The sequence below is a fragment of the Sinohyriopsis cumingii genome, chromosome 15 (genome assembly GCF_028554795.1).
Source record: "Sinohyriopsis cumingii isolate HCF-2022 chromosome 15, ASM2855479v2, whole genome shotgun sequence".
Lineage (NCBI taxonomy): Eukaryota > Metazoa > Mollusca > Bivalvia > Unionida > Unionidae > Sinohyriopsis > Sinohyriopsis cumingii.
In genome coordinates, this window is record NC_142975.1 from 143,293,396 (window position 1) to 143,319,260 (window position 25,865).

General features: G+C 35.4%; 1 protein-coding gene across 2 annotated transcripts; it reads right to left on the minus strand.

The window, feature by feature from the left end:
- On the minus strand, positions 1 to 25,388 carry LOC149782962 (uncharacterized). 2 transcript variants are annotated; one of them, XM_089934517.1, is made up of 2 exons: positions 25,225 to 25,388; positions 1 to 2,801 (listed from the first exon to the last, which is right to left on the minus strand). In XM_089934517.1, the coding sequence occupies exons 1-2, from the start codon at positions 25,280 to 25,282 to the stop codon at positions 1,471 to 1,473; spliced, it is 1,389 nt and encodes a 462-aa protein (XP_089790643.1). In that variant the 5' UTR covers positions 25,283 to 25,388; the 3' UTR covers positions 1 to 1,470. The 2 variants fall into 2 exon arrangements, with proteins under 2 accessions (XP_089790643.1, XP_089790644.1); XM_089934518.1 differs by lacking the exon at positions 25,225 to 25,388 and adding an exon at positions 13,742 to 13,919.
- Positions 25,389 to 25,865: the final 477 nt, after the last annotated feature.

Consider the following 25,865-nt stretch of genomic DNA (forward strand, 5'->3'; position numbering starts at 1 on the left):
TAAGATTTCAAAACCGTTTTATTGCAGCAAATCTTCTATTGCATATGTGATAACTATATATACCACCAATAATCTCAGCATTTTCCAAGATCTTGCCAAATTTGTTCCTCTAATAATGAGTACAATATTAAAAAACTTTGTGCTATTTAAGCAATTATAAATTGTTCATTCTTCATAATAATATACTAGTTTTCTCTCTGACACTTTTTGTACATTCCACGATAGTCATTATATCCTGTCCTAAAGATGGTACATTCATGCACCAAACTGAACTTTTAGTTCCTCCAAATGTTTCATAATTTTGCTTTGGTTGTAAACCTTAACCCTTAATTGGAGGCGTATCTTCATGGGTTAGTTACGTCACTTTGGGAAAATGTAGCAGTTGTAGCATTCTCACATGCCACCTAATATCCAGCCGGCGATTTACTTTCAGTCATCCGTTCTGTTCTGTTCTAATATTAACTACTTTACATACATAATGGTTCATGAAGAAGTGAATGGTCGCGCCTAAACTTTGACTGACCTGATTATTCCTGTTTATCAGATGTTTCTTGTTCGATTAGACCCCAGTACGTATTTGATAGCATGAAAATGTCGCGGTTATATCTGAGAATCTAAGTTTTGGAAGAAAACATATTTGTTGTTTGCCAGAAGTTATGAAGGAATATAATTAAATCTTGAGTAGTCGCACCGTGAATGCTGTTCTAAATTGTCAGCTTCAGATTCCAAAGATTTAGTGTTCGTCTCTAAAGCTGCCAATCTAGATTTCAGCTGAACTATCTCTAATTTGTTTGCTTCATTTTCATCTATCAAATTATGCGTCAAACTCACAAAATATGTTTCCAATGATTTCAGGATCGGCGAGGTCAAGGCTTCCGCATGCGATTTAGTCAACATACAAATAAAGGCAAATGTAAAGGCCGAATCAAATACTGTGGCGTAAACCAGCTCAGAAATATGAAATGTAGTGCCATGTAGCTTTCCTTGAATGGAAGAAATAGGACACTGTCTGAAATCACCCAATGAATCCACCGGTCTATGAATTCGCTAAATTGATCCATCTGGAATCATCTCTAATTTCTTCCAACCATTAACCATGACTACTTCAAACAACGCCAAAACGTGTCGACCACGTGCACATGAGCAACAGAGTTGAACAGTAACAATCTGTTAAAACAGCAAAAACTGTAACTTAAGAAAATTTAAAATTGTGTGCGTATCGTGACTGAATTTCTCACATTCAGAAACCATCACTCATCAGGGAATAAATTCCATACAGTGAATACATAATCACAAAATACACACACACACACACACACACACACACACACACCTCCACGCAAAATAATCTCAATGGGCCATCTTCTTAGTAAGCGTTTATGAGTAAAAGATGCAAATATTAACGCATGTCGAAATGTTTTACTGTAATTTTGTTTCAATAACTTTTTAATTTCCACATAAAAAAATTCTTCATCCAACTTCGCAATATTTGGGTAGATTTCGAGACGTGACCACAATAGTTCCCGCATCTATTGTTGTTCGATATTCCGCACATTCAGTGACTCCCAAACCGTATTGGAGACTTTTGTACAATGATACTAACAAATTATGATTATAGTCTCTAGTTTCCTTTTTCATGCCTTCAAAATTGCCATGTTTCGTTGTCTGGTGCACAGCTAGGATGGTGTCTGTTGCGTCTATGACTTGGTGTTTCTGCTTTCGGGCGTTTAGAACCAACCAATTATCATACGCCCTACGCCCAATCACTATTTCAGGAATATCATTCCAAGGATACGATGGTGGCGTAATGAAATAGTCTTCAGCATCAGTTCGGAAAAGTTCTCCTCTTTCCTTCGATATTTTTGTTACTTCACTCCAAGATGATCCTTCCTCCATTGTTATATTATAAACATTGGTCCTTCTACCGACAATCAAAGTATGATGCTGCGATGTTGAATTATCTTGAGTAGAATTACGGGATGTTCGATTACTTTGTAGGATTTCAATCAATGTTTCAACCAAGGTATCTGTGAATAAGATGTCACTATTAGCGAATGCGTAAAAGTTGGACTCGATCCTTCTCATCGCATCAATGTACATATACTTCAGAACCGGGACTCCATCCGCGGCGGCGACTCTTAAAGGCAAGACCACCCAACCAGCGCCTTCACACGTCTTTGTTAGAGCAGTTGCATTTGTGAACACGATCGGCATAACAAAAGGACGAAGTGATAACCAGTTCAGTGTTGTTAGGTTATGGACTATGTACTTGTCCTCGCTATCAATCCAAGACGTGAATAATGTAAGAAGAGGCTTTGTTTGATTTTTTGTCAGTTCTCGTATCCTTTCTTTCCATGGCGATGTCACATTTTTTTGAATGATTTGTACAACTGGAGACTTTGTTTGATCCGTTGTCATTTCTAATATCCTTTGTGTCCAAGGGGATGACATATTTTGTTCAGTGATATGAACAGTTGGTGGGAGTGATGAGTTAGGCATTGGAGGCCCATTCGTGGATGATGTTGTTAACTGGAACTGGAAATTACTGATGTTTTTAGGATTTTGAGAGTCAGATAAGAAATCTAATGTTCTATTCCAAAATGCAGTTGCACCCCCCTGTACAGTTTTGAACATTAAAGGAATATTGATGCTGTCGAAGCTGTTAGTGTAAATGAACAAGTAATGGATGAATGAAACACAGAGCAAAACTAGTAGCAAACGAGACGTCCAGTGACGACATCGACCGCACTGTGAAGATTCGCTTATCAGTCGGTATCTCTGGAATGCATTGAAGGTACCTTCTGCAAATAGACAAAGTATCAAATTAAAGATTTGTATATTCATCGCACATTTTGTGTCAAATGGTCAGACAGACACATATTCAAAAATGCAGAACAATAGGATCTTTCAATCCTGCTTAGACGACATTAAAAACAATTAAGTTGTTAACGTTTAATGATTGAGGTCTCTAAGTTAGTAGTAACCCTCGGTATTGTGTTTGAAAAGAAAGAATCCGAAGATGTTCTCTGGACCTGTTTATGAATAATAATAATAATAATAATAATAATAATTTCGTTAATCACAATAATATAAATAACATTACACAAACAGATACATGGAATATAGGATCGTAAGTGGCTACTCACCTGTATACGTACCTATCTACCTACTTGTCATCATAGTGTACATACATACATACATACGTACATACATACATACATACATACATACATAGGATCACGTTCTACTGCACACTGGATGCCATTTTAGCTTGTACCTTTCCACATATCTTGATCAAACTATATATCAATGACTTATGCTGCACTTTCTCTTAATAATAGGTTATGGAAACTCACGCACTAATATTAAGGTATAGATTAATTTATGATTATGTTAGTTTCTGTATGCATGTCTATTGCTGCATTTGAATTTTCTCTTTCTTTCGTTCTCTTGTACTTATTTCTTGATGGATTCTAACGAGAACATGTATTTATTCCAGGGATAATTTCGTAAAATATATTGGTGTTACTTTAATGTGCCACTGAAGTTTTAAAATAATTTTCACTCGCTCAAGAATGGAATCTAGATTATATGAAAAATGTACATGTGTGTGTGTGTGTGAAAACTGGACATCTTTCAGAGGCTCCACGTTCTAAACTGCATCCAAAATCACCGGCCCCACTTCACTTAAACATCAAGATTGGTTTGATGAAAACTATGCTGTCGTACACACACTTCTCAATGAGAAACATCAGCTGCTGAAGGCCTATCTAGAAGACAGCATTGCATCCTTTAAGAATGCAGTCTTCAACAACATCAAGAGGACCGTTCAATGCAAACTCGGAACGCTTCAAGACCCATGCTTAAGCAATAGGGCAGATGAAATTCAGTCCAACGCATAAAGGAATTATACAAAGAGCTTCTGTGACGCTTTGAAGACAAAACTACGGGACACATTCATCGGGAACATGTCCAAAAAATGAGTTCTGACATTGGAACACTGCTCACTGACAAGAACAAGGAAACGTTACTTCAAAGATAGGCATAACACTTCAACAACATTCTCATTCAACAGCCATCTATCATGACCAGTATCAAAAAGACAGAAGCAATACACCAACCTGCACCAGGAAAGCCTTATGTAAAGCATACAGTCACTATAAATGGCCAAACTCATCGCACTGGACATGTTCACGTATTTTGGCAGCACACTGTCAGCCCACATTAATGATGAAATCTTGCTTGAGAAACCTGGATGATGTACGGACACCATGCCAGGAAGCTGAACTATTTTCACGTGGGCTGCATGAGGAAACTGATGAGGATATGATGGCAGAACTGGGTCCCAGACCCTGAGTTTTTCACGTCAGCAGGTTTTCAAAGCATCCATACTCTGATGATGATGATGATGATATCACAGTTGAAATGGGCAGGCCACCTCACCAGGCTGTCAGAAGAGCTACTAACAAAGATCTTCTGTGGCGAACTAAAACAGGGAAAACGAGCTTAGGGTGGTGGGAGGAAACGCTTTGAAGATCCCTTCAAGTCGTCATTAAATGACTTCAAAATTAACCCTGAAACTTGCGAACAATTCTAATACCTGATTTCTCCATCTGGTGATTCTCGTCAATACCGAAACTACACATTTTGAACAGAAGAGAATTGCAGAGACAGTGCAGAAGCGTGAGCAGAGTAAATGGCATAGCTGCAGCATGTTCTTCACTGATGACGCGAACCCAATCGACATCTTTCAAGCGCGCGACCGACAGTTCAGAGCACAGTAGGCTTGATCACGTGCACTTACTTAAAGAAAGCAAACATGTCAGTGATGTCATCGTCGTCTTCGAACCAGAAGGACGCAACACATATGGAGCATAGTCTTTCAATTTATGTCAAATTATTCATTCAGTATTAATGCACTACTTTTGGCCTCATATTCAGAGATTTGTAATTGATCTAGCAGCCTAAATTCAAAAACTTTGCACGCCTTATTTAAATTTACTCAATGTAGTTCATGTTTATTTCACATCATGGAAAAAGTACATATTTTGAAGGTGGATCCATCTACTCAGATTTTCAAGGTTACTAAACTTTAAATTCAGAGACACATAGTACAATACTTGTATATAGTAACTAAATGAGAGAAAGAAGTTGCATGCAGAGAGAGAATGCAACGTAAAATTAAATCAGCACACTGTAAACAAAGGCCCACATGCACAAACGTGCGCATCTCATAGTTTCGTTCGAAACCTATTTATATACATGTAAGTGTACCTTGGGAGCAAGAGCTGAATCGTATTTTATTCCATTTTATTATTGCTTCATGAAAAAGTGTCATGTTCTATAAACGTTAGATGTGAACAATGGTATCCAGTCTATGTACAGAATGGCGGCTTCGTGAATATATACTTAACAAGGGAAATATGAATTTTGTGGGAATTATAACAGGGCTAGTTCAGGTCAAGTGTTGGGCGGATTTCCAAAATTTCGAAAGGGCACTGCGGTTCTGCGAACGGGTGGCTGTATGGGAGTGTGTTTTGGATTTTTAACGTAGCTTTAACAATTTTCAGCCATATTGCTACGATGTTTGCATTGTGTCAGTTTATTATGATGTCTAGCACTGGGGCATCATGCCGCAGACATGTAGCTTCATGTTCCACTCAGTCACATTATCCTGACACCGGGCCGATCAGTTCTGACACTAACCTCTTAATGCTGAGCGCCTTGCGAAGCAGCTGTTAGTACCATTTTTTATAAATCTTTAGTATGACTCGGCTGGGTGTTCGAACTTGCGACCTTCCGCATCTGAGGCGGACGCTCTAATCACTAGGCCAACGGAACGGTCTTCGAAAGGGGACCAAAGCAAAAGTATCTGTGTCGATTTACTCAAAGGGTATATAATAGCCAATAATGTGAGCAAGAATAAAACGATGTTCAAATTTCAAGTGACAAGTGACTATACGGTGAGTGCGTGTTTACGTCTTTTTTAGCCTTAGAGTCCAGAAACACTGGAAACCCTCCTGTGAACAGCAGCTGTATAAGATAGACCAAAAACAAAGACGTTTTCAGTACCTTGACCAATACAAGGTATTCGGTAGAAGTTCATTCTTTACATAAAACATAGAATTGACCCTGCATCGGCCCTCGTCACATTTGACCCCACTATCAGGATTTTATTAGCCCTACGGTATTTGACAACTTCCCTTAAGGACACACGGTACTAATTATACGGAAGAACTGTGAACCAGTCTAGAAATGGGTGAACAAATAATAGAGTATTTACTGGTTTGGTGGTCCATAATTGGTTAATAATGAAAATTAAAATTTTAGTAAAAATATCTTTTGAGGGCTTATCCTATATGTGATTTAAAAAATATAGACAAATTTCTACTGATGCAATTTTAGTATTTTTACAGGCTTGACTCAGGAGTACTCAATAATGAAAGTAGCACCTGATTCATTTGGTGCAGAATCAATAACATGTGTTTCAAGCACATGTAGATAAACAAAATGCCGCGGCTCATATGGTGTTCTCCATACATAAGCTTGCACCAAGGTTAGATGTGCATGGAGAATTATAGGTCGTATCATCAGCACCCATAAATTTTAAGTTATTAAATTTTGAATATGATAGTGTTTCCATATGTTTACTATTGGAGTTGAATTAGTACCGTGAGTCCTATATTCGACCTATACCATAATACAAGCTTGTTGTTTCCATGGTTACCATGTGCATCCAGAGTATCATTTTGGTGGTTTTTGCATATGACAATCATAATGGAGTCTTTTTTTCATGGTTTGCATGTGATTTTGGAGAAAAAATCTATACAAAAGACAGATGGGAATGGTTTTATACACTAGACAGTGGCAGTAGATAGCTCAGGCCATGGGGAAAAGAGCACAGTATGGCCTGATGGCAGAATTTCATATGATGGTGTCCACAGAGTGGCCTATATGGTTAAATACCATTTAACACATGCAACAATTCCCCAAAAGGGGGTGGGGGAAATATTTTAAATGTAAGCCACTTATGTCACAATCACTTATGTATCAATACTGATCATTTAACTTTAGAGACACATTCAGCAGATCAAAGCAGAGAACATTGTAAAAATCATGGACTGTGCACAAAACTGCACATGCTGCATTGCCTCAACCTGTAAATTGCATTATTATATGTCAAGTCACATTGAATCAATCATATCTGTTTTATTTCTTATCATAGAATTAAACTCCTTGACACCTTTTCTATGTTCAGCATGTTTCTTATATTGGTACATACAATTTTTTGGCACAGTATTGGAACTTTTCTGCATCTCTTTTGTTGAAGGAGCAGGGAGGGACATTTTCACTTTAAAAAATAGTTTTCAACCCTTCATTCCCAATAGAAGTCTGCAAAAGTCCTATCTGTATTGCATTATTTACACAGGCAGTTTTTCTTCCCCAACCTCTCTTCGGCATCTCTTCATACAGTTGAAACATTATTGATGTATAACTGCATGGTGAACATATTGCTCTCTACCACCACATCAGACCTATTTTTTCTTTATGTACCAAGTCCCATGATAGAAAATCTTTATAGCCAGGGCTTTGGAACTGGTGCTCTCGGAACACATTATACCCAATCTCAGCATTTTTTTCCTGTGTGCACTAAGCGATATGTGTTTTGTTCACCAGATCTGTTGTTGTGAATAGATAAAAACAAGCTTCATGTCAGAAATATGGTTTCATATTTAAAAAAAGCTATTTATGAAGCCAACATTGCTCTGCACTTACTATCAAGTAATATTAAGGAATCATTTAGCTGTAAATTAGATCTTGCTACATGGTTTGCCAAATCAAGGTGTATTCCCTCCCCTTTGACTGTAATTGAGTGATTGCAAGGTTTGCTTTGGTTCTCTTTTTTCAATAATTTATGCATTTTATTCAGCTTTGTATTAAAAAGTAATTTAACACTGCTTATAGTAGAAAGTAACCACAGTAATGATTCAGAGACTTTTTCTTAACCTTTTATGAGTTTTTGGTAAATGTAGGTATAGATTTATGCATTAGACAACTTTAATATGCAATTCAATTCTATTACTTAAATTTAACAAGCAGTTTATACAGTGATAAATTTTATCAGTGTCTGAATATTGCATAGAAACATGGACTTGTCTTGGCATCGCAATGTTTTTCACATATTTCTCCACCTCCAGCTTACTTATTAGCTTGAGCCGCAGCAGTTTGTACATAGGCTTTCTGTCTCCAACATCAATGTCAGCATTATAGGAACTTTGGATAGCTTTTCAAATTTGTCTCTTGTCCTTATGTAACAGACCTCAAGTGGCTGTGTCTTTTGGGTTGATGCACATTTTGCCCATTGTTGTGGTGAACATTACCAGGCTTGAAGAAATTACTCTGTCTATTCTTTGCTTCCACACCCTTCCCCATAGTTTTATACTAAAAAGTAGCACTCTGTTATTTAATTCTTCAGTATAATAAAGCTTATGGAACTTTTCTTTGGCTTTTATACGTTTTTATTAAGATTTGGGGGTGATGAATCACATGTGATGATAGTATAAATAAGTTTGGAATGTCAGCATCTCTTGATGCTTCATGGGTGTGTGTATTTGTTTTAGTCACAAAAGGACAATGGCCTCTTATCATTTTGACCTGTGATGTGGCACACTTATTTGTTTTGTTTGATTGATATGAATTGGGATGCACTTCATCTTATTTCTGTGAGAGTCAGCAAGAAAAGAAATGCAATTTTGAAATTTAAAACATTTAAAACTTGTCTTATAGCCAGTGAGAGATGAAAATACAATGCGTCATGTAATTTGAAACCCTGTGATATCATACTTGCTGATGTCAGCATGCTTGTGTTTCTTTTGTGTGTCATGCATGCCATAGAAAGGTAACATGAAGATACAAAGGCAGAAAACAATTATTTTAATAACAAGAATAAGCCATTAAAAAGTACAATGCAACACAGCAACATGTAACGCGGATGCAATTTAGCTATAGACATTGGTATCACATAAAATGCTATTGCACTATTATCCATGCACAAGCATGGCCAATTCTTTCTTACAATTATGCTCCAATATCAATGAGTAAAACTAAACTTTTTCTAAAAAAATTAAATCTGGTTATAGGACACACGGTACTAATTATACGGAAGAACTGTGAACCAGTCTAGAAATGGGTGAACAAATAATAGAGTATTTGCGGGTTTGGTGGTCCATAATTGGTTAATAATGAAAATAAAATTTTAGTAAAAATATCTTTTGAGAGCTTATCCTATATGTAATTTAAAAAAAAAATAGACAAATTTCTACTGATGCAATTTTAGTAATTTTACAGGCTTGACTCAGGAGTACTCAATAATGAAAGTAGCACCTGATTCATTTGGTGCAGAATCAATAACATGTGTTTCATGCACATGTAGATAAACAAAATGCCGCGGGTCATATGGTGTTCTCCACACATAAGCTTGCACCAAGGTTAGATGTGCATGAAGAATTATAGGTGTCATTATCAGCACCCATACATTTTAAGTTATTGAATTTTGAATATGATAGTGTTTCCATATGTTTACTATTGGAGTTGAATTAGTACCGTGAGTCCTTAACGGCTAATAATGTAATAACCGAGCCGTCCAATACACGAGTCACGAAGTGCGAATAGACCGATTTACATTATGTCAACGGATTTAGCTGCACAGGACATGTTCAAGTAGAAATTTAATACCATGTCTGATTCTGTGAGAGTTTTGGAAACCGTTAGAGTAAGATCATCTTAAATATCTAACATTCAGCAATACGTACAAGCAGTTGAACAGATAACATTCAGCAATACGTGCAAACAATTGAACAGAAGATAAACGCATAGACAGATATATTAGAGTGTGACAGGGTGAAATTAAAGAAATTACAAAGTGAATACAATAATTTGCAATCACAACTGGACCAGTAAAAAAGGACTTAGATAAAGAAAAACAACAAAATATGCAAGAGATAATAACTTAATTAGGGATGTCAAGAGTACGTTAATAAAATTGGAAGATACGATAACAGCTAACGCCTGCACATTTTTTTTACAGTCGCATAAGAAGAATGATTTAACCGTAATAAGGGAAAATGATAGAAGAAAACAAAAACAAAAAAAAAAAATGATAAGAAAGGTGGAATCTAAGCGATCAAAACGACCTATGCGTTATCAATCACTAATTCAATCGACAAAATCAAATTGCTTCAGGATCTAACTTTGTCATTTTAAAAATAGACGAGCTTGCTGATGGATTAAACAAATCCCAACATATTCAGGAATACTTTTTTCAACAACTGATAAATAATATTGCTGTGGTAAAAAGGATAAAACGAAAAAGAAAATATTAAAATGACATTGAATGAAAGACAACGGAAACAAATGCAAAAACACATTAAATAGAAGAAAGACACATTAAGCTGAAGAACTGATTCAGTTAAAATCCTAGTATATGAAAACATACAAACATTTAAAACTTACTTGCACGCGGACGCGGAGATAAGGAATGATCCATTTAATACTTCATTTGATGCAAGTAAAATAGGTTAGAGGAATACAGAGTGGAATTGGATATCAAATCCAAACTCACACTTGGTTGAAGAGCGCTTTGTGACTTTTGGATTATGATCATCGCCAACTCACATCTGTCTGCGTGGGTTGGAGTCTCATTTTCAGACAATGCTGGCATGTGAAACAGCATGCTAGTAGCTTCTCGTGGGTCGATGTTTCCTTCCGGGGTTTTCCTGGATTCTTCCTCAGCCATTGATACTGGCCGCCATATATAGTCTATCTTTTGCTGAAAAATGGCGTTGAACCCTACTACAACAACAACAAATATATTTAACAAGTGGTATTTATATTTTTCATCAGCTTTTTAATCTTTTGCAATAATTTTCGGTGTTCCCGTTTACATGAACTAAAGTGCCAATTGGCAAATATAATTGACTTGTCATAATCCAAAAGTCACAAAGCGCTCTACAACCATGTAACGTTGAATATAGACTTCACCCAACACAGTTACATGTTACACACAATATATTTTTCACAGTAATATACCCTTCCAAAAAATCAGGGGTTTATAAATTCGTTATAAACGTTTCCTTTCACAGGTTTATAACGTTGAAAGATTGGATTAGAGGTAAACAATAAATCAGTTGCTTAGTAACTAAAATTAAAATTTGGGATAGTTGACTTATGATTGCATTGTACTAAGTATTGATTACGAGTAATTAAACTGTAATTACAAGGTCAAATTTGATTTTCATGTGTCACTGACCATGAGGATGTATTAAATTTCCTTTGCTCTCTACGTGACTAAGGAAAATTCATGAAATATTACAATATGCACCAGTGATCTATTCTTTATTTTCTTAGTCTTTGATTTTTATAACTCACACAATGGAATCAGTCTGTTAAGAACTGTTTATCGGTCATCAGAGTTGGATGCTGGCCAGTGGATTTGTTGGTCTGCTAACATTATTCGAAAATTTTCCCAAATAATACTTCGTTTTGAAGAAACTGACCTGCTTAATGAGTACGAAGAGATCGCTGATTGGTTATTAATACTATTGTACAGTAAAATTTGTCCTGAAAGACCACTGCTATGAGAAACCACCTGTGTTGGAAGACCAAATTCTTAATGCATGGATTTACTCATTATGGAGTGTTATGATCCGTTATGATAGACCAAGTGTCTTGAGAGACCATTATTATTTGACAGAAGGGTAGTCTCTCAAGACAGGTTCTACTGTACAGAGTTTCCTTTTTATCGTTTGATTCCTTCTTATCTTTCTAAGATTTAAAACTTGAGCAAAAAAATAGTCAGCTAAACTATAAAAATCGAAAAAGAAAGTACTGATTTTAAAGTAATTACTACAGCATTACTCGAAGTTTCTGCTTCTGCGTTAGTATACAACATCACAGAACAACATCTACGTCAATGTAAAGAATTCACAAATATGGAAAATCATATAAAACATGGAAAATCATATAAAACATGGAAAATCATATAAAACAACAGATTCCACAAATAATATAATTCAAACACACTGATGATTAATGGCGAAAAGAGCTGTTCCTCCATTTTATATCTTAAGTGAAATATCTTAAACGATGCTTAATAAATTATCGATATTAGTGTTGTACAGAAATCACATGCAGCATTTGAAGCTTACTGTTCTTTAGATGATCTTTGGAATTATAATTGGACTCCCCCCCCCCCAATGTTCCTCTTGTTTTTAACAATTCGCTTGCATATGACACGTTTTTTTGTTGTTGTTTTTTTTTTATAGCATTCGTTGCTCATGATTTCTGCGCATTTCCATCTTTCAAAAGCAATCTCTTGTCCCTGCTCGTTATATGACCCTGACCTTTAACAACTGCTGGAACATGTTATCGAAGAAAAATGCAATACATTCTGAAGATTGGCTTGTAAAGCCTGCCATATGCCGTCCTCGGCAAAAGAAGAGAGTATTGAAATGCAGGAAGGTATGTGCAGTTACACTGTTCTAACCTCTAATGAGCGATTTTAATCTGTGGTTTGTAAATTTTGTTCGGATATCACAGGGGGTGGGTGAGTGGGAGCTTGTTGTTGTTATTATTATGGTGTAATGCGTTGATATAGATCAGACTTCAGGTAAAATGACCTGGAAATAAGGAACCAAAAGCAGTCCGCAGAAATTATCGATGTGTAAAAAAAATCCAGATCAGTATCAAGTGACCGTTTACATCCAATCAAATTGTAGAAAACTCGGTCAATTCATAATATCTCATTAATGAAGTTAATTTTTTTTTATACCTATCCATATGCAATCTATAATAAAGGCTACGTTTACAGAGACTGATCGGAACCTTGTATGCTTATTTAGGCTCCTCGATGACAAGCAAGACGTCACCTAACAAAATAAACATGTAAGTATAATGTTAAGCTATGTTTAGGCACAATGCGCAATATGAGAAGATTGATGGAATCTGATAAACTAAAGCAACATAAAATCAACAAGCTGTTTTGTTATAAATTAATTGTGTTAGGGTAAATAATAACACATAATCAACAAAGTATTTTTATCTGAATACATCAGATCTATCTTCACTGTTTGGGTTTCGCGTTTTCGATGTCCTACCGCTTTCAAATGCAATGCAGACAGCCAGACCAAATCACTGTACCTAAGCTGGTATGTATTAATACCTCACTGAGTTATTTTCCATTATTGTTAATCATATCGTCATCGATTCCCGTTATAATATATGCTTTTATTGGTGTCTTATTTGAAATTTAGCTGCATTGTCTTATAAATTTGGGTAATCTCGAGATTGTGCTCTGTTCTGCAACCTTGTTCTATCACAAAATTCTTGCAAGTACCGGACTCGATATTACGGGAATCGTATCAAACATGAATTACCTCCATTACAATAAATGCAATGTCCAGTTTTGTGGAAAGAGTCAGGACCAGGTAAGTGAACGTGGTTCACAACACTGTTTTTGAAATCAAATCCCATGGTACTGAGAGTTTAATATTTACATATATATTTAAATAACATATCCAATTGTTTTAAAATGAAATTGGGGTAGGGTGAGTGTTGATTTTCACTGCAAAATATATTGACTGTCATTGTTTTATGCCTTCTTTATACAAAATGACATGCAATTTGCTGATCTGTCATGTGTACGCTGTATGTATTATGCAGCTTAGCTTTTGCAGACGATTACCTGTGCAGTTCAAAACGAGGCTCAATTGTACTAAACGAAGAATTCACAGCGAGATGACACGTATATCTGGCGGAGAAGATCCTGAAAGAACCACCTACCCACGGGAAGCTACTGGTAAACTTTCTCACGTACCTACGCTTGTTGAACCTGAGATTCGAACCCACCCGGACAGAAGTGAGATGCTGGTGATCCGTAAAGGGAAACATCTTAGACCACTCGGCTACCCGGGGCACCCTTTTATAGTGGTTACCGTGATTTGTTAGCACATGGTCAGCTTTACATGGCGACCAGTATATTTGTAAAAGGTCATAGGAACATCCACTGACTCAAGGGAAGTTAGTGGCAAGCTTTCTCAAATACACACACCACGACCCAAAACTGGGATAGATATGAAATACAGTCAGAATAGGTAACTGTTCCTTTTTCAAAGCAATAAATTACAACAAAATCAGTGACTGTTGCTCCATATCAATCAGACAGGTAGACAGTACGTTTATTTATAACCTAAATGATTTACCATGAAAATTAAAATATAAATGCATCCTCGCAAAACAAAAAGTTAGTGTGCTGTGTGTGATTTGGATGTTTAAAGTAGCTTGAAAAAAATTCAGTCATATCGCTACGACGTCTGCAATGTTGCAGTTTATAGCGATGTCAAACATTAGGGAATCATGCCGCAGAGATGTAGCATCAGGTCCCACAGTAACATTATCCTGACACCAGGCCGACCAGTTCTAACACTAGCCTCTTAATTCCTAGGCAGCTACTAGTACCACTTTATGTCTTTGGAATCCGCAACCTCCCGCATCCGAAGTGGACGTTATAACCACTTAGGCTACCCGAGCTGTCCAGACAGAAAGAATAATTCCAATTATATATTATTTTATGCAAGTATATGTTATATATAACGATATTATTTGTTTCATTTTTTATTCATGATTCTAGATTGCCATGGTCATTTAGTTGACAACATATTCAATAAATAATTTTGTACATTGTGGGTTTGTACTTCGGAATGAGGTAATTTCTTTTCGAGTAAACACGTTGTTATATCCTTTTTATCTTGGGTGCTGTAAAAGAAATCTTGCTGAATTTGATGGGATTTAAGTTCAGGTTAAGTGTTTTCCCTATTAAAAACAGATGACTTACTTTTACCTTGTTAGCTGCTAAAAGACCTGACCTTTTTGACAAGTTGAATGTTCTGGAAATGATTAGCATACCCTCTTTCTGGTTCTGAAATTGCGTCTTAGTTTTTCATATTAGAGATATTTACCTGAAAATTACTATTCCTGTCTTAAACATTTATTTTAACTGAGTCATTAAATAGTGCTCAGTTTGAGAAGATTAAATTTATTTATTTATTTCAATGATTCATTGGAACTATAGGGTGCTCATGAACTCAAAATCTTCCACTGAAGACTTTAAAAAAAAGGGAAACAGCAGTTGCCTCTCTTGGCGTTCAGAATTAAGAGGTTAGTGTTACGACTGGTCGGACTGGTGTCAGGATAATGTGACTGGGTGGGACATGACTCTAGATGTCTGCGGCATGATGCTTCAGTGCTAGAAAATCACTATAAACTGCCATACTGCACAAATCGTAGCGATATGACTCAAATCGTTAAAACAACGTTAAAAATCTAAAATCAAAGACACACTTTAAAATAAAACAGAACTCTCAATCTCTCTTTCCTTCCCTCATTAGAAAGGTTCATGTATTTAATATTATGTAAATTGGATTTTTTTTATATAAAAGATCCTGTGTGATATGGTTACAAAATGACTTGAACCAATGATCATTTCATTAATCACTGTGTGACAGTTGTGTAATGCTAGACATCAATAGAAACTGCAACAATGCAGACATCGTAGCGAAATGACTGAAAAATTGTTAAAGCTACCTAAAACAATCCAAATCACACACACACACACACACACACACACACACACACACACACATACATACATACATACATACATACATACATACATACATACATACATACTTACCTACATACATACATACATACATAAATACATACATACATGCATACATACTTACCTACATACATACATACATACGTACGTACGTACATACTTACCTACATAAATACATACATACATACATAATACATACATACGTACATACATACATACATACATAAGTACGTACGTACATACTTACCTACATACATACATACATACATATATACATACATACATGTATACATACATACATATATACATATATACATACATACATACGTACATACTTACCTACATACATACATACATACATACATACGTACGTACGTACATACTTACCTACATACATATATACATGCATGCATGCATACATACATACATACATACATATACACATATATACATACATACGTACGTACGTACATACTTACCTATATACATTAATACATACATACATGCATATATACATACGTACGTACGTACATACTTACCTACATACATACATACATACATACATACATACATACATGCATGCATACATACACACACACATACATACATACATGCATATATACATACATGCATGCATGCATACAGACACACACACACATACATACATACATACATACATACACACACACACACACACACACATACATACATACATACATACACACACACACACACACACACACACACACACACACACACACACACACACACACACACACACACACACATACATACATACATACATACATACATGCATACATACATACCGGGAGCATTGCTCATGTACTACACATTATGTGGTATATCTATTTTATAGGTAACTTGAAGCAACGAGACGATCCCATGTAGTTCAAAGCGTGACCGATGTTAAGAAAATGTATTGCTATATAGTCTTTGCAATACTTGTGTTGAAAATCTATTTTTCGTTAAGTCAACTAATGTCTAGCCATACATTTCGTCTGTTGACGTGGAACGTAAAAGGAGTCATGTACGGGTCACCTTACTTGTATTCTTTGCTAAATGAGGTAGATGTTGCTGTACTTACTGAGCATTGGCTTCTCCCGGAGCAGCTCAATTTCCTAGATAATATACACCCAGAGTTTAAATCATTCTCACGCTCTGACAAAAGGCTAGCAGTAAATTTCGAAGAAAGGCTAAGGCATACGGGGTTCGGGGGAATAGCAATCCTTTATAGGAAATCACTCCGCCTTAATCCCTTGTCGAGCGCTGGCAGTGACAGAGTTTTACGGATAGAGGTAAAATGTAATGATAGACTTAAATATTTTATATTCGGTGCACTTTTGCCATCAACTAATTTTCCTATTGCAAGTTACTCCGAAACAATAGAAGAACTAAAGGATCAGTTTGATATTTTCTGCAAAGAAGGCATTCCCATACTTGCCGGAGACTTCAGTGGTCAGCTAAGTTCCCTGTTTAGCTCAAAGCAAATTGTCTAACATCAAACGCTAGAGGCACTATTCTGGAAAAGTTTCTGAGCGATAGACATTTAGTATCTGTTAATAGTCAATCCATTTGTGAAGGGCCAGATTTTACTTTTTTCTCAACCGATGGCAAATCAAAATCTTTGATAGGCCATGTACTATTGCAAAGAAGTAAATTCGATTTAGTGGTTAAGGCAGAAATAATAGATGATCATCCTTTGAACATTTCAGATATCTTCCTATAAAAATAGAGTTGGTCACGCCTTTAGTACATAATGCAGCAATGGCTGACGAGCATATCATTCATTCCATAAATTGGAAGAAAGCCTCAGTAGAACAAATAAATAGATATAAGGAAGCAACACGCAATGAATTGTTAGCGCAAATGCATAAAGCAGAACTAGCGACGAATGTCGATATTGAAATTATTATTCAAGACACCGTAAAGATTTTACATGAAGCAGCTTCTAGGTTTCTCCCCATAAAGAGGTTTTGCCCATACGCTAACCCCTATTGGAAACTACTAAACGTAAAAAAGTTTCACACGGAAATGCGGCTGAAACGCAGGGTATGGATTTCTAATGGTAGGCCAAGAGGCTGGGAATATATATCATATGCGAACTATAAGAAAGCGAAGAAATTGTTTGCAAAAGAATTATTGAAAGCTAAAGAAATATACGATAGAGAACAATTTAGTGAGCTTGAAAAGGCTGCTGAGATCGATATTTCTACTTTCTATAAGTTTATACGGAATAAAAGAAATAAACGCGATTACATTCACGAAATCGAATCAAACGGAAAAATTGTACGCGATCACGACTCTATTAGAGAGTTATGGGCAAATCATTTTTCCAGTTTATCAATGCCTGACAATACTTATCTGTACGATGAAAATCATTACCAGATGGTCTTAGCAGAGGTTAGAAAACAGACTAAAGAAACCTATTCACACTTTGATGAAGTTGTTGATAAAATTCCCACTAGAGACGAAATCAGTAGTGCAATTAGCTCTCTCAATAAAGATAAGGCATGTGGCCACGACGGTATTGTTGCTGAGCATTTACTGTTTGCGGACCCTCCAAGCAGTGTACAATTACTTGAAATTATATTCACAAAAGTGTACGAGGCCGAGAAGTACCCGTGCCACTTTAAACAAGGTTTGGTAATACCAATAGTCAAAGGAGGAGGAAAGAACAAATTAGATATGAATAATTACCGCGATATAACTATAATTCCAGTGCTTCAGACAGTTCTAGAACAAATTATATATAGTAGACTACTTATATTTTCTAAGCAGATTTCTTTTCCAAATCCATTGCAACAGGGTTTTAGAAATAATTGTGGTAGTATCACTGCAGCGTTCTGTATTAAAGAATCTATATGCTACTATTTGGATAAAAATACTCCTGTCTATGCTACATTTCTTGATAATGCTAAAGCCTTCAAAACAGTTTGGCACAACGGGTTATTCTACAAGTTGTACAGACTTGGCATCAAAGGGAAGACCTGGCGCATCACGAAAGATTCGTTTGAGAGGGTAACAAGCTCTGTTTTATATGCGGGCAAGCTGTCCAAACGTTTCGATATTAGGCGGGGATAGGACAGGGCCGTATCTTGTCTGCCGGGTTCTTTCTTGTAATGATAGATGATTTGATCACGGAATTAGATCACACTTTGCGAGGTCTAAATCTTGTCGATCTTCACCTGCCTAGTGTCTTATTAGCAGATGACACAACTGTAATGTCTAACTCGCATCATTCAATGCAACAACTGCTTGATACAATTTCCGACTATGCGAAAAGGTGGAGATTAAGATATAATGCAGATAAAAGTTGCACCATCTTGTTTACTAACAAAAGAACGACTGGTATCCCTTCTTTTATGCTCGACCAATCTCCAATTCCGACAGTCAAAAGTAAGAAGTATGCCGGCATACCTCTAAAATACAACTTAAAACCAAACGACGCGATAAAAGAAGCATGTGATAAAGGCAAACACTTGTCAAACTCTTTATATTTTATTGGTATCAGAGATGGAGGAATGAACCCTCTAACAAGTTTGAAGATTTGGAAAAGAATTATTCTACCCTCGGTCCTATATGGATGTGAACTATGGTCAGGTATCACAAACTCGAATATAAAAGAACTTGAATTATGCCAGAGATATGCAGCGCGACGTATGCAAGCTTTCGATAAATATTCGCCTACGGAGGGAACGAGAAGTACCTTAGGACTCTGGTCAATGGAAGCATACATATAGTAGGATGAAATTGCTCTTTTTCAACCGATTGTGTAAGGGCGATTGGACTTTTATCTGGAAAAAGATTTTCATTATGCGCCTATGTCAGTATCTGAACAACCCGCTAAAACAGACGGGATTTATACCTGATATTGACAGAATAACTAAGAAATATAGTATGGGAAGTGTTCTTTTAGACTATGCAGCAAGAGTACAAACTGAAGAAAAACTCGTCTGGAATCGACATCTTACTGATATTATTCAAAACCATGAAGAAACTACCTGGAGAGCAAATATGGAACTAAGGGGTGATTTAATTCACTTCAGAAACATTCATTTGGACTTAAAACCAAGTAGTATATGGTTTCTTGGGCGTAAATTTCCATCCATGTTATGGCCTCTCTCTGAAGTAATGAAACTATATATCATGCTTGTTGGTAAAGTTATGATATGCAAACTCTGTGGAAAAGAGACTGACGACAGAGCGAAACATCTTATTTTAGGCTGCGAAATGCTGCTTGAGGAACGAAACGTTTTCTTTGAGAGAGTGATTGACTCTTTAGAAGTGAGAGAAGGGGTTAACTTATTCAATCAAGAAGAAGATGCATTGTTGGAGACACTTCTTGGAAGCAGGGTTGACTGCATGTCATCTATTGACGATGATGTATCAGATAGGCTCATGTTGGTGACCGCAAACAACATAGCTTCATTCTACAATAAAATGTGTGCCCTACTATCAACTAACATGCTCTAACATGATATAAAAAGTAAGTAGTAAATTAACATTAAAAATAAACAATTAAAGGCCAAAGTCTTCTTGTCAAATCCGCAAATTTTGTTGTATGACAGCTGTTTGTGTGTGTGTTTATGTATTTGTTTATGTATTTGTTTATGTTTATTTCCTAGAGATTTCTATATGGTTTTCTGTACTTATATATCTCATTTTGTAAATGCATTAGTTGACGATGTATATATCATGCTTGCGTTCTCGTCTATGATGTGTCTCATAATCCTATGATATGTATAATATGTATCTTAGCAACCTGATATACTCTTTGTAGAAGAGATAACTAAGTCATTTAGACAATCAGTCATAGATAAATGCATGCACGCACGCATACGCGCAAACAAGTATATATATGCATAAATACATGCGTCATATGAAGAAAAAAAACTACATATAGAATTACACTGTTATAAGCTTTTCATTTCATTTTCGTTGCTATCCCGAACTTAATGTTAAGCACATAACACTATAGACGTATTAACTTTTCGAAATATTATCATCATCAAGCAACTGTTAAAAGATCAGTGCCATGCTCCGCCAAATGATTGCAGATTTGCATAATTGCAGGTATTGAGATATTTCGTTTTGTCAGTACGGTAGCTGACACAGTATTACTATTGTATTTTTGCCAATTTTCTGTTTTATTTTATGATCTTGTATTATCATGAATTTGTTTATTCTGATGTAATCTCTTTTTAAAGAGGAAATAAAGTCAGTCAGTCAGTCAGTCAGTCATACCGGGAGCATTGCTCATGTACTACACATTATGTGGTATATTTATTTTATAGGTAACTTGAAGCAACGAGACGATCCCATGTAGTTCAAAGCGTGACCGATGTTAAGAAAATGTCACACCCACAAGCTGTGTTTATGACATGCTGTTTACGTTAACATTTACAGTATACTTGATAGCTACTCCTTGACAAACATCATTATCAAAACATCTGTTTCAAATATTGTGATGAATGTCGCATATTTGAAGGTGACTAGATGATAATTCTCACGTAAATAAAAAAAAGTCAAAGTTCTCAAAACCTTTCGTTATTAGTATGAAGAAATCATTACAATCTCTCTCTCTCTCTCTCTCTCTCTCTCTCTCAACTGTAGCTATTTAAAATAACATTCTACCTATTTCATTAATTGCCTATTTACATGTGTGTGTGTGTATATATATATATATATATATATATATATATATATATATATATATATATATATATATATATATATATATATGTGTGTGTGTGTGTGTGTGTGTGTGTGTGTGTGTGCGTGTGTGTGTGTGCTAGACACATGTTCAAACTACATTTGATTTGTTTAAAACAAAACATAGGGACCAGTAAAGGGTTGCCTTTGAACTTAACTCGTCATCGAGGTAAAAACGTAAGTGTTATGTAATAGACAATCAGCACTACCTCAAAAACAGCTTTACATGTACGTGAAGGCAGCTAGGACCTTATATACCAAGTGACCACGAGTCAAATACATGGATATATGTGTTATACACAAAATACAATTCATATATGTATAAAATGTAATTCACAAGTTAAACGCAAAATATAAACATTATCGTCCGGTTCCCTAAAATTGATCTTAATCAGGTTTAAACACATGATAATTACACAATTAATTATTTCTCATTCTTGAATAGTGTGTAGACTATTATCTCTCACTATATGTATAGCGTAAGGGTAGTTCACATTTTTCAAAAGCTACAAGTCCTCCACAAAGACATAGAGAACCCAACAACCCCAAACCCATTTGATATTTAGAATCTATCATTTGGAATTTCGATATCAGATCTATTTCTATGAATAAAACTTTTTAAATCGGTAGTGAGAAGTGGCAAGTGATGATGATGATAAACTGGGCAAAGACTACCTGTAGTAAAAACTACGTGATTATTTTTCCATTTTTGTTTTTTGCATCATTTGGGCCTGCCAGTTTCCTAGTACACGTTTTCAATTATGATATTTTTGTTAAGTTAATTAACAGTTTGATGACTCTAGCTGGGGTTTTATAATTTATTTGAGTATCCACAACAGTAAGTTCTTTAATGATATTATCATAATTTCACCGAATCATAAAAAGAAACAACGTTAAATATAAACATCAATAATAATAATAATAATAATAATAATAATAATAAAATAATAATAATAAAAAAAATTAATAATAAAGAAGAACAAGAACAAGAAGAAAATTATGGATATAACTAGTAAAAACAAAAATTGTGCGATTGATGAGGGCATTTTCGATTGAGTATTTTGGTTCAGTAATATCAAAATAGAAACGTTTCAAAACATTAATAATGATATGGATCCGAATGAACATTCTAGTTGCAATTAAATATTTTACAAGATGACCAGAGGTTACCAAGACAAGGGATGGCTAACTTAAATCATTTTTCTATTATGTGTTATTTGTGTTTTACGTGTACAAGTTCAAAACTAGAACAAGCATGACACAGTCTGAATCAACAATATCTGGCACTATTAAAAAGGAAACAGAGCAATTATATTTATGGGAACAAAGTTATGGCACAGATGAAAACGTTATGATAACATTTCAGCAATATCTCTCAGATCGAAAATTTACATTACACTATGCCATAGGGGATCACAATATATATTTATTGTCTAGAGATAATGGTGTGAAAATGGGTACGATGCTGAATACAAAAAAAAAAAATAATTTAGAAACATTTGATTACAACGTTAAACAGGGACTCAACACTACCATAAATGCAAACAATGTAAATATAATTTCATCAACTGATAAAAAGTCTCTAAAAATTCATCAAATGACAGAACATAAAATAAATGTATAGAACATTGGTAAGGACTACGCAAGGAAAAAGTAAAACTGATAAAATGGCATTCAACAAGCAACCAAGCAACTGCATCGGATTTAAACGAAAAAAAAAACACGAAACAAACAACCAATTATTTGTATTAGTACTAAAGATTACGTATCTAAAACTGCAAGCGCCAAACCAACCAACAAGTAAAATAACACTATCACCTAACAAATAAACAATATTGGCCCTAGAATTCCTATCGAACCGATAATTTGCTTTTTAGGGGTAAGGGAGACATGTTTGACTCCTATTTTAGTCTTTTCTCACTCATTACATATTGTTTGTTTATGTGCAGATTTAGTTTTTTGAACTTTCAGAAATAAATAGAAATTCTTCAGAAATATTTGTCTCTAATATTCGCACTTGTATTTTCTTTAATGTCATACAAAATAAAATGTCTTACGTTCAATTCACTATAATTTTTCATGCACTGATATTTTTCTTACCAGTATATGTGTACAAAGACGGGATCGAATAGGATTTAAGAATTGGAAAAAGATCAAAAACTAAGGAGGGAAGCTGCAAATGCCCAAAACAACACTAATGTCAGTTCGTCATATAAGAAGAATAGCATTTTGTATACCACGTGACTTTCAAATAACAACAGATCGTTGTCTATTATATCCATTCGCTCTTTCTTGAGAATGTAGATGTACCATTATATCAGTAAAACTTTCAATCTTATTTAAGGTGCTTACATTTGTTCATATACTTGAAAATATTTGTCTTCAATAGGGTATATTTACTTCAACTGTATGGCTCAATGCGTTATTGATAAATACAGAAATGGAATTAGTTTCTTTTAGGATTAAATTAGTAGAACAAGTACTATTAATGTGACAGTTAATGACACTTACAAATGTAAGACTTGATTATCCACTAATAAGATTACAAGGAGTTTAAATATTTTGTAGAAAAAATTAAAACAAAGAGAAACTGCTCCAGCAAAGGTTTACAATACAACAGTGAGAACAAACCATGGTTACTATGTAAAGATTATCCAATAAGTTTTATTCTCAATGTTATTAAGTTATAAGTTACAAAGGATTTATTTGACGAGAAACAGCAACAATTACATGATCGTCCAAACCACAGATTAAATAGGAACAATATCGAACATCGATGGGCATGCGATGTGTAAATACTTACACAGAAAAGTTTTTTTTTTTTTAGTGGAATGAAGTGAATAATATCATTTTCATTGGGTTGGCTGGATTTACTTGAATGATGCAGTTGAACAAGGGGGTATCTGATGTGTAAATTGCACAGAAACGGTTTTTAGTGGAATGAAGTTAATGTGCCCCACGTACATTCAGAAACATGGGTAGAAAAGACACCTTATGCTCTCGAACTTCAGCTATAAGACATGGGTAGAAAAGACAGCGTATGCTGTCGAACTTCAGCTATAAGACATGGGTAGCAAAGACAGCGTATGCTGCTGAACTTCAGCTGTAGGACATGGGTAGCAAAGACAGCGTATGCTGCTGAACTTCAGCTGTAGGACATGGGTAGCAAAGACAGTGTATGCTGCTGAACTTAGCTGTAGGACATGGGTAGCAAAGACAGCGTATGCTGCTGAACTTAGCTGTAGGACATGGGTAGCAAAGACAGCGTATGCTGCTGAACTTCAGCTGTAGGACATGGGTAGCAAAGACAGCGTATGCTGCTGAACTTCAGCTGTAGGACATGGGTAGCAAAGACAGCGTATGCTGCTGAACTTCAGCTATAAGATACTACTTGACATATAGTTATTAAAAGCAGTACATTTACATAATTGTACATCGATTTTTGGATGATACTACAGGAAGCAATATTACTGAGTTCTATTCAAGGAGAAATCCACTGTATGATAGTGAATAAAATGTGATCTTAAAGCTAATAAAATTCTTTTCTAAACTAAGACAAGCCATCCAACTGCATATTAATGGTTTAACACTACCAAATTCATGAAAATTGTAAATGGTCTGTGCTGAACCTACGTGCTTTACGGTAATCTCATGTATTGTGTGTTCTCATATGCCCGGCACTCAGAATTTTAATATAGATCACAATCTATGTATTTTCACGTAATTTCCTTCCTATGTAGGCATGTAGATAGTTGGAAGATATAACACACACACACACACACACACAGTGAGAAAGAGAGAGAGACAGAACTTACCTGTGTGCATATCCGTTCCGTATGTTACTTCTCGTTTGTTAGTTATGCTATCCCTCATGCTGAATATTATAGAATAAGTTACTTCTTATTGGCTGCAATCCCACGAGATGAATATTGATTACCTTTCATACCCGGAGACCAATAACCGGTTTAAGCTGAATTTCATTGTATTATCTGGTAAAAATAGCGACGGGCTTTACGGTCTAATTAATACAAGGTGTACAAAGATATTACATTATACCGTTTATCCTAAGCGAGGTTTACGTTGAATGCCCCATGTGTGTGTATTAAATACAAGGGTGTACTTTCACAGTCGACCAGTCTACTTTGCTGTAACTGGAAATGTGCTAAATGAAGAGAAAACTTTGAGTGAAAAATAAAAGTAATCAAAAAGGGTGGTGTTTCCACGAGAAATTTAGGTTCTATATAAAATCTCTAAATCTTTAAGGAAGTATTCAAGAAATAAGACGGAAACGACGACAAGAGCGGGAATACAGTTTTTCGAAACAAAAGTCGTTGCCTCAAGAAAATATGAGTGAACAGAGAACAATCATCAATTTTGTGACTGGCAATATTTTAAGTTGACCTATATATGGACGCACCCTCTCCTTCATTGGTATACAAGGTATTATAATAGACAT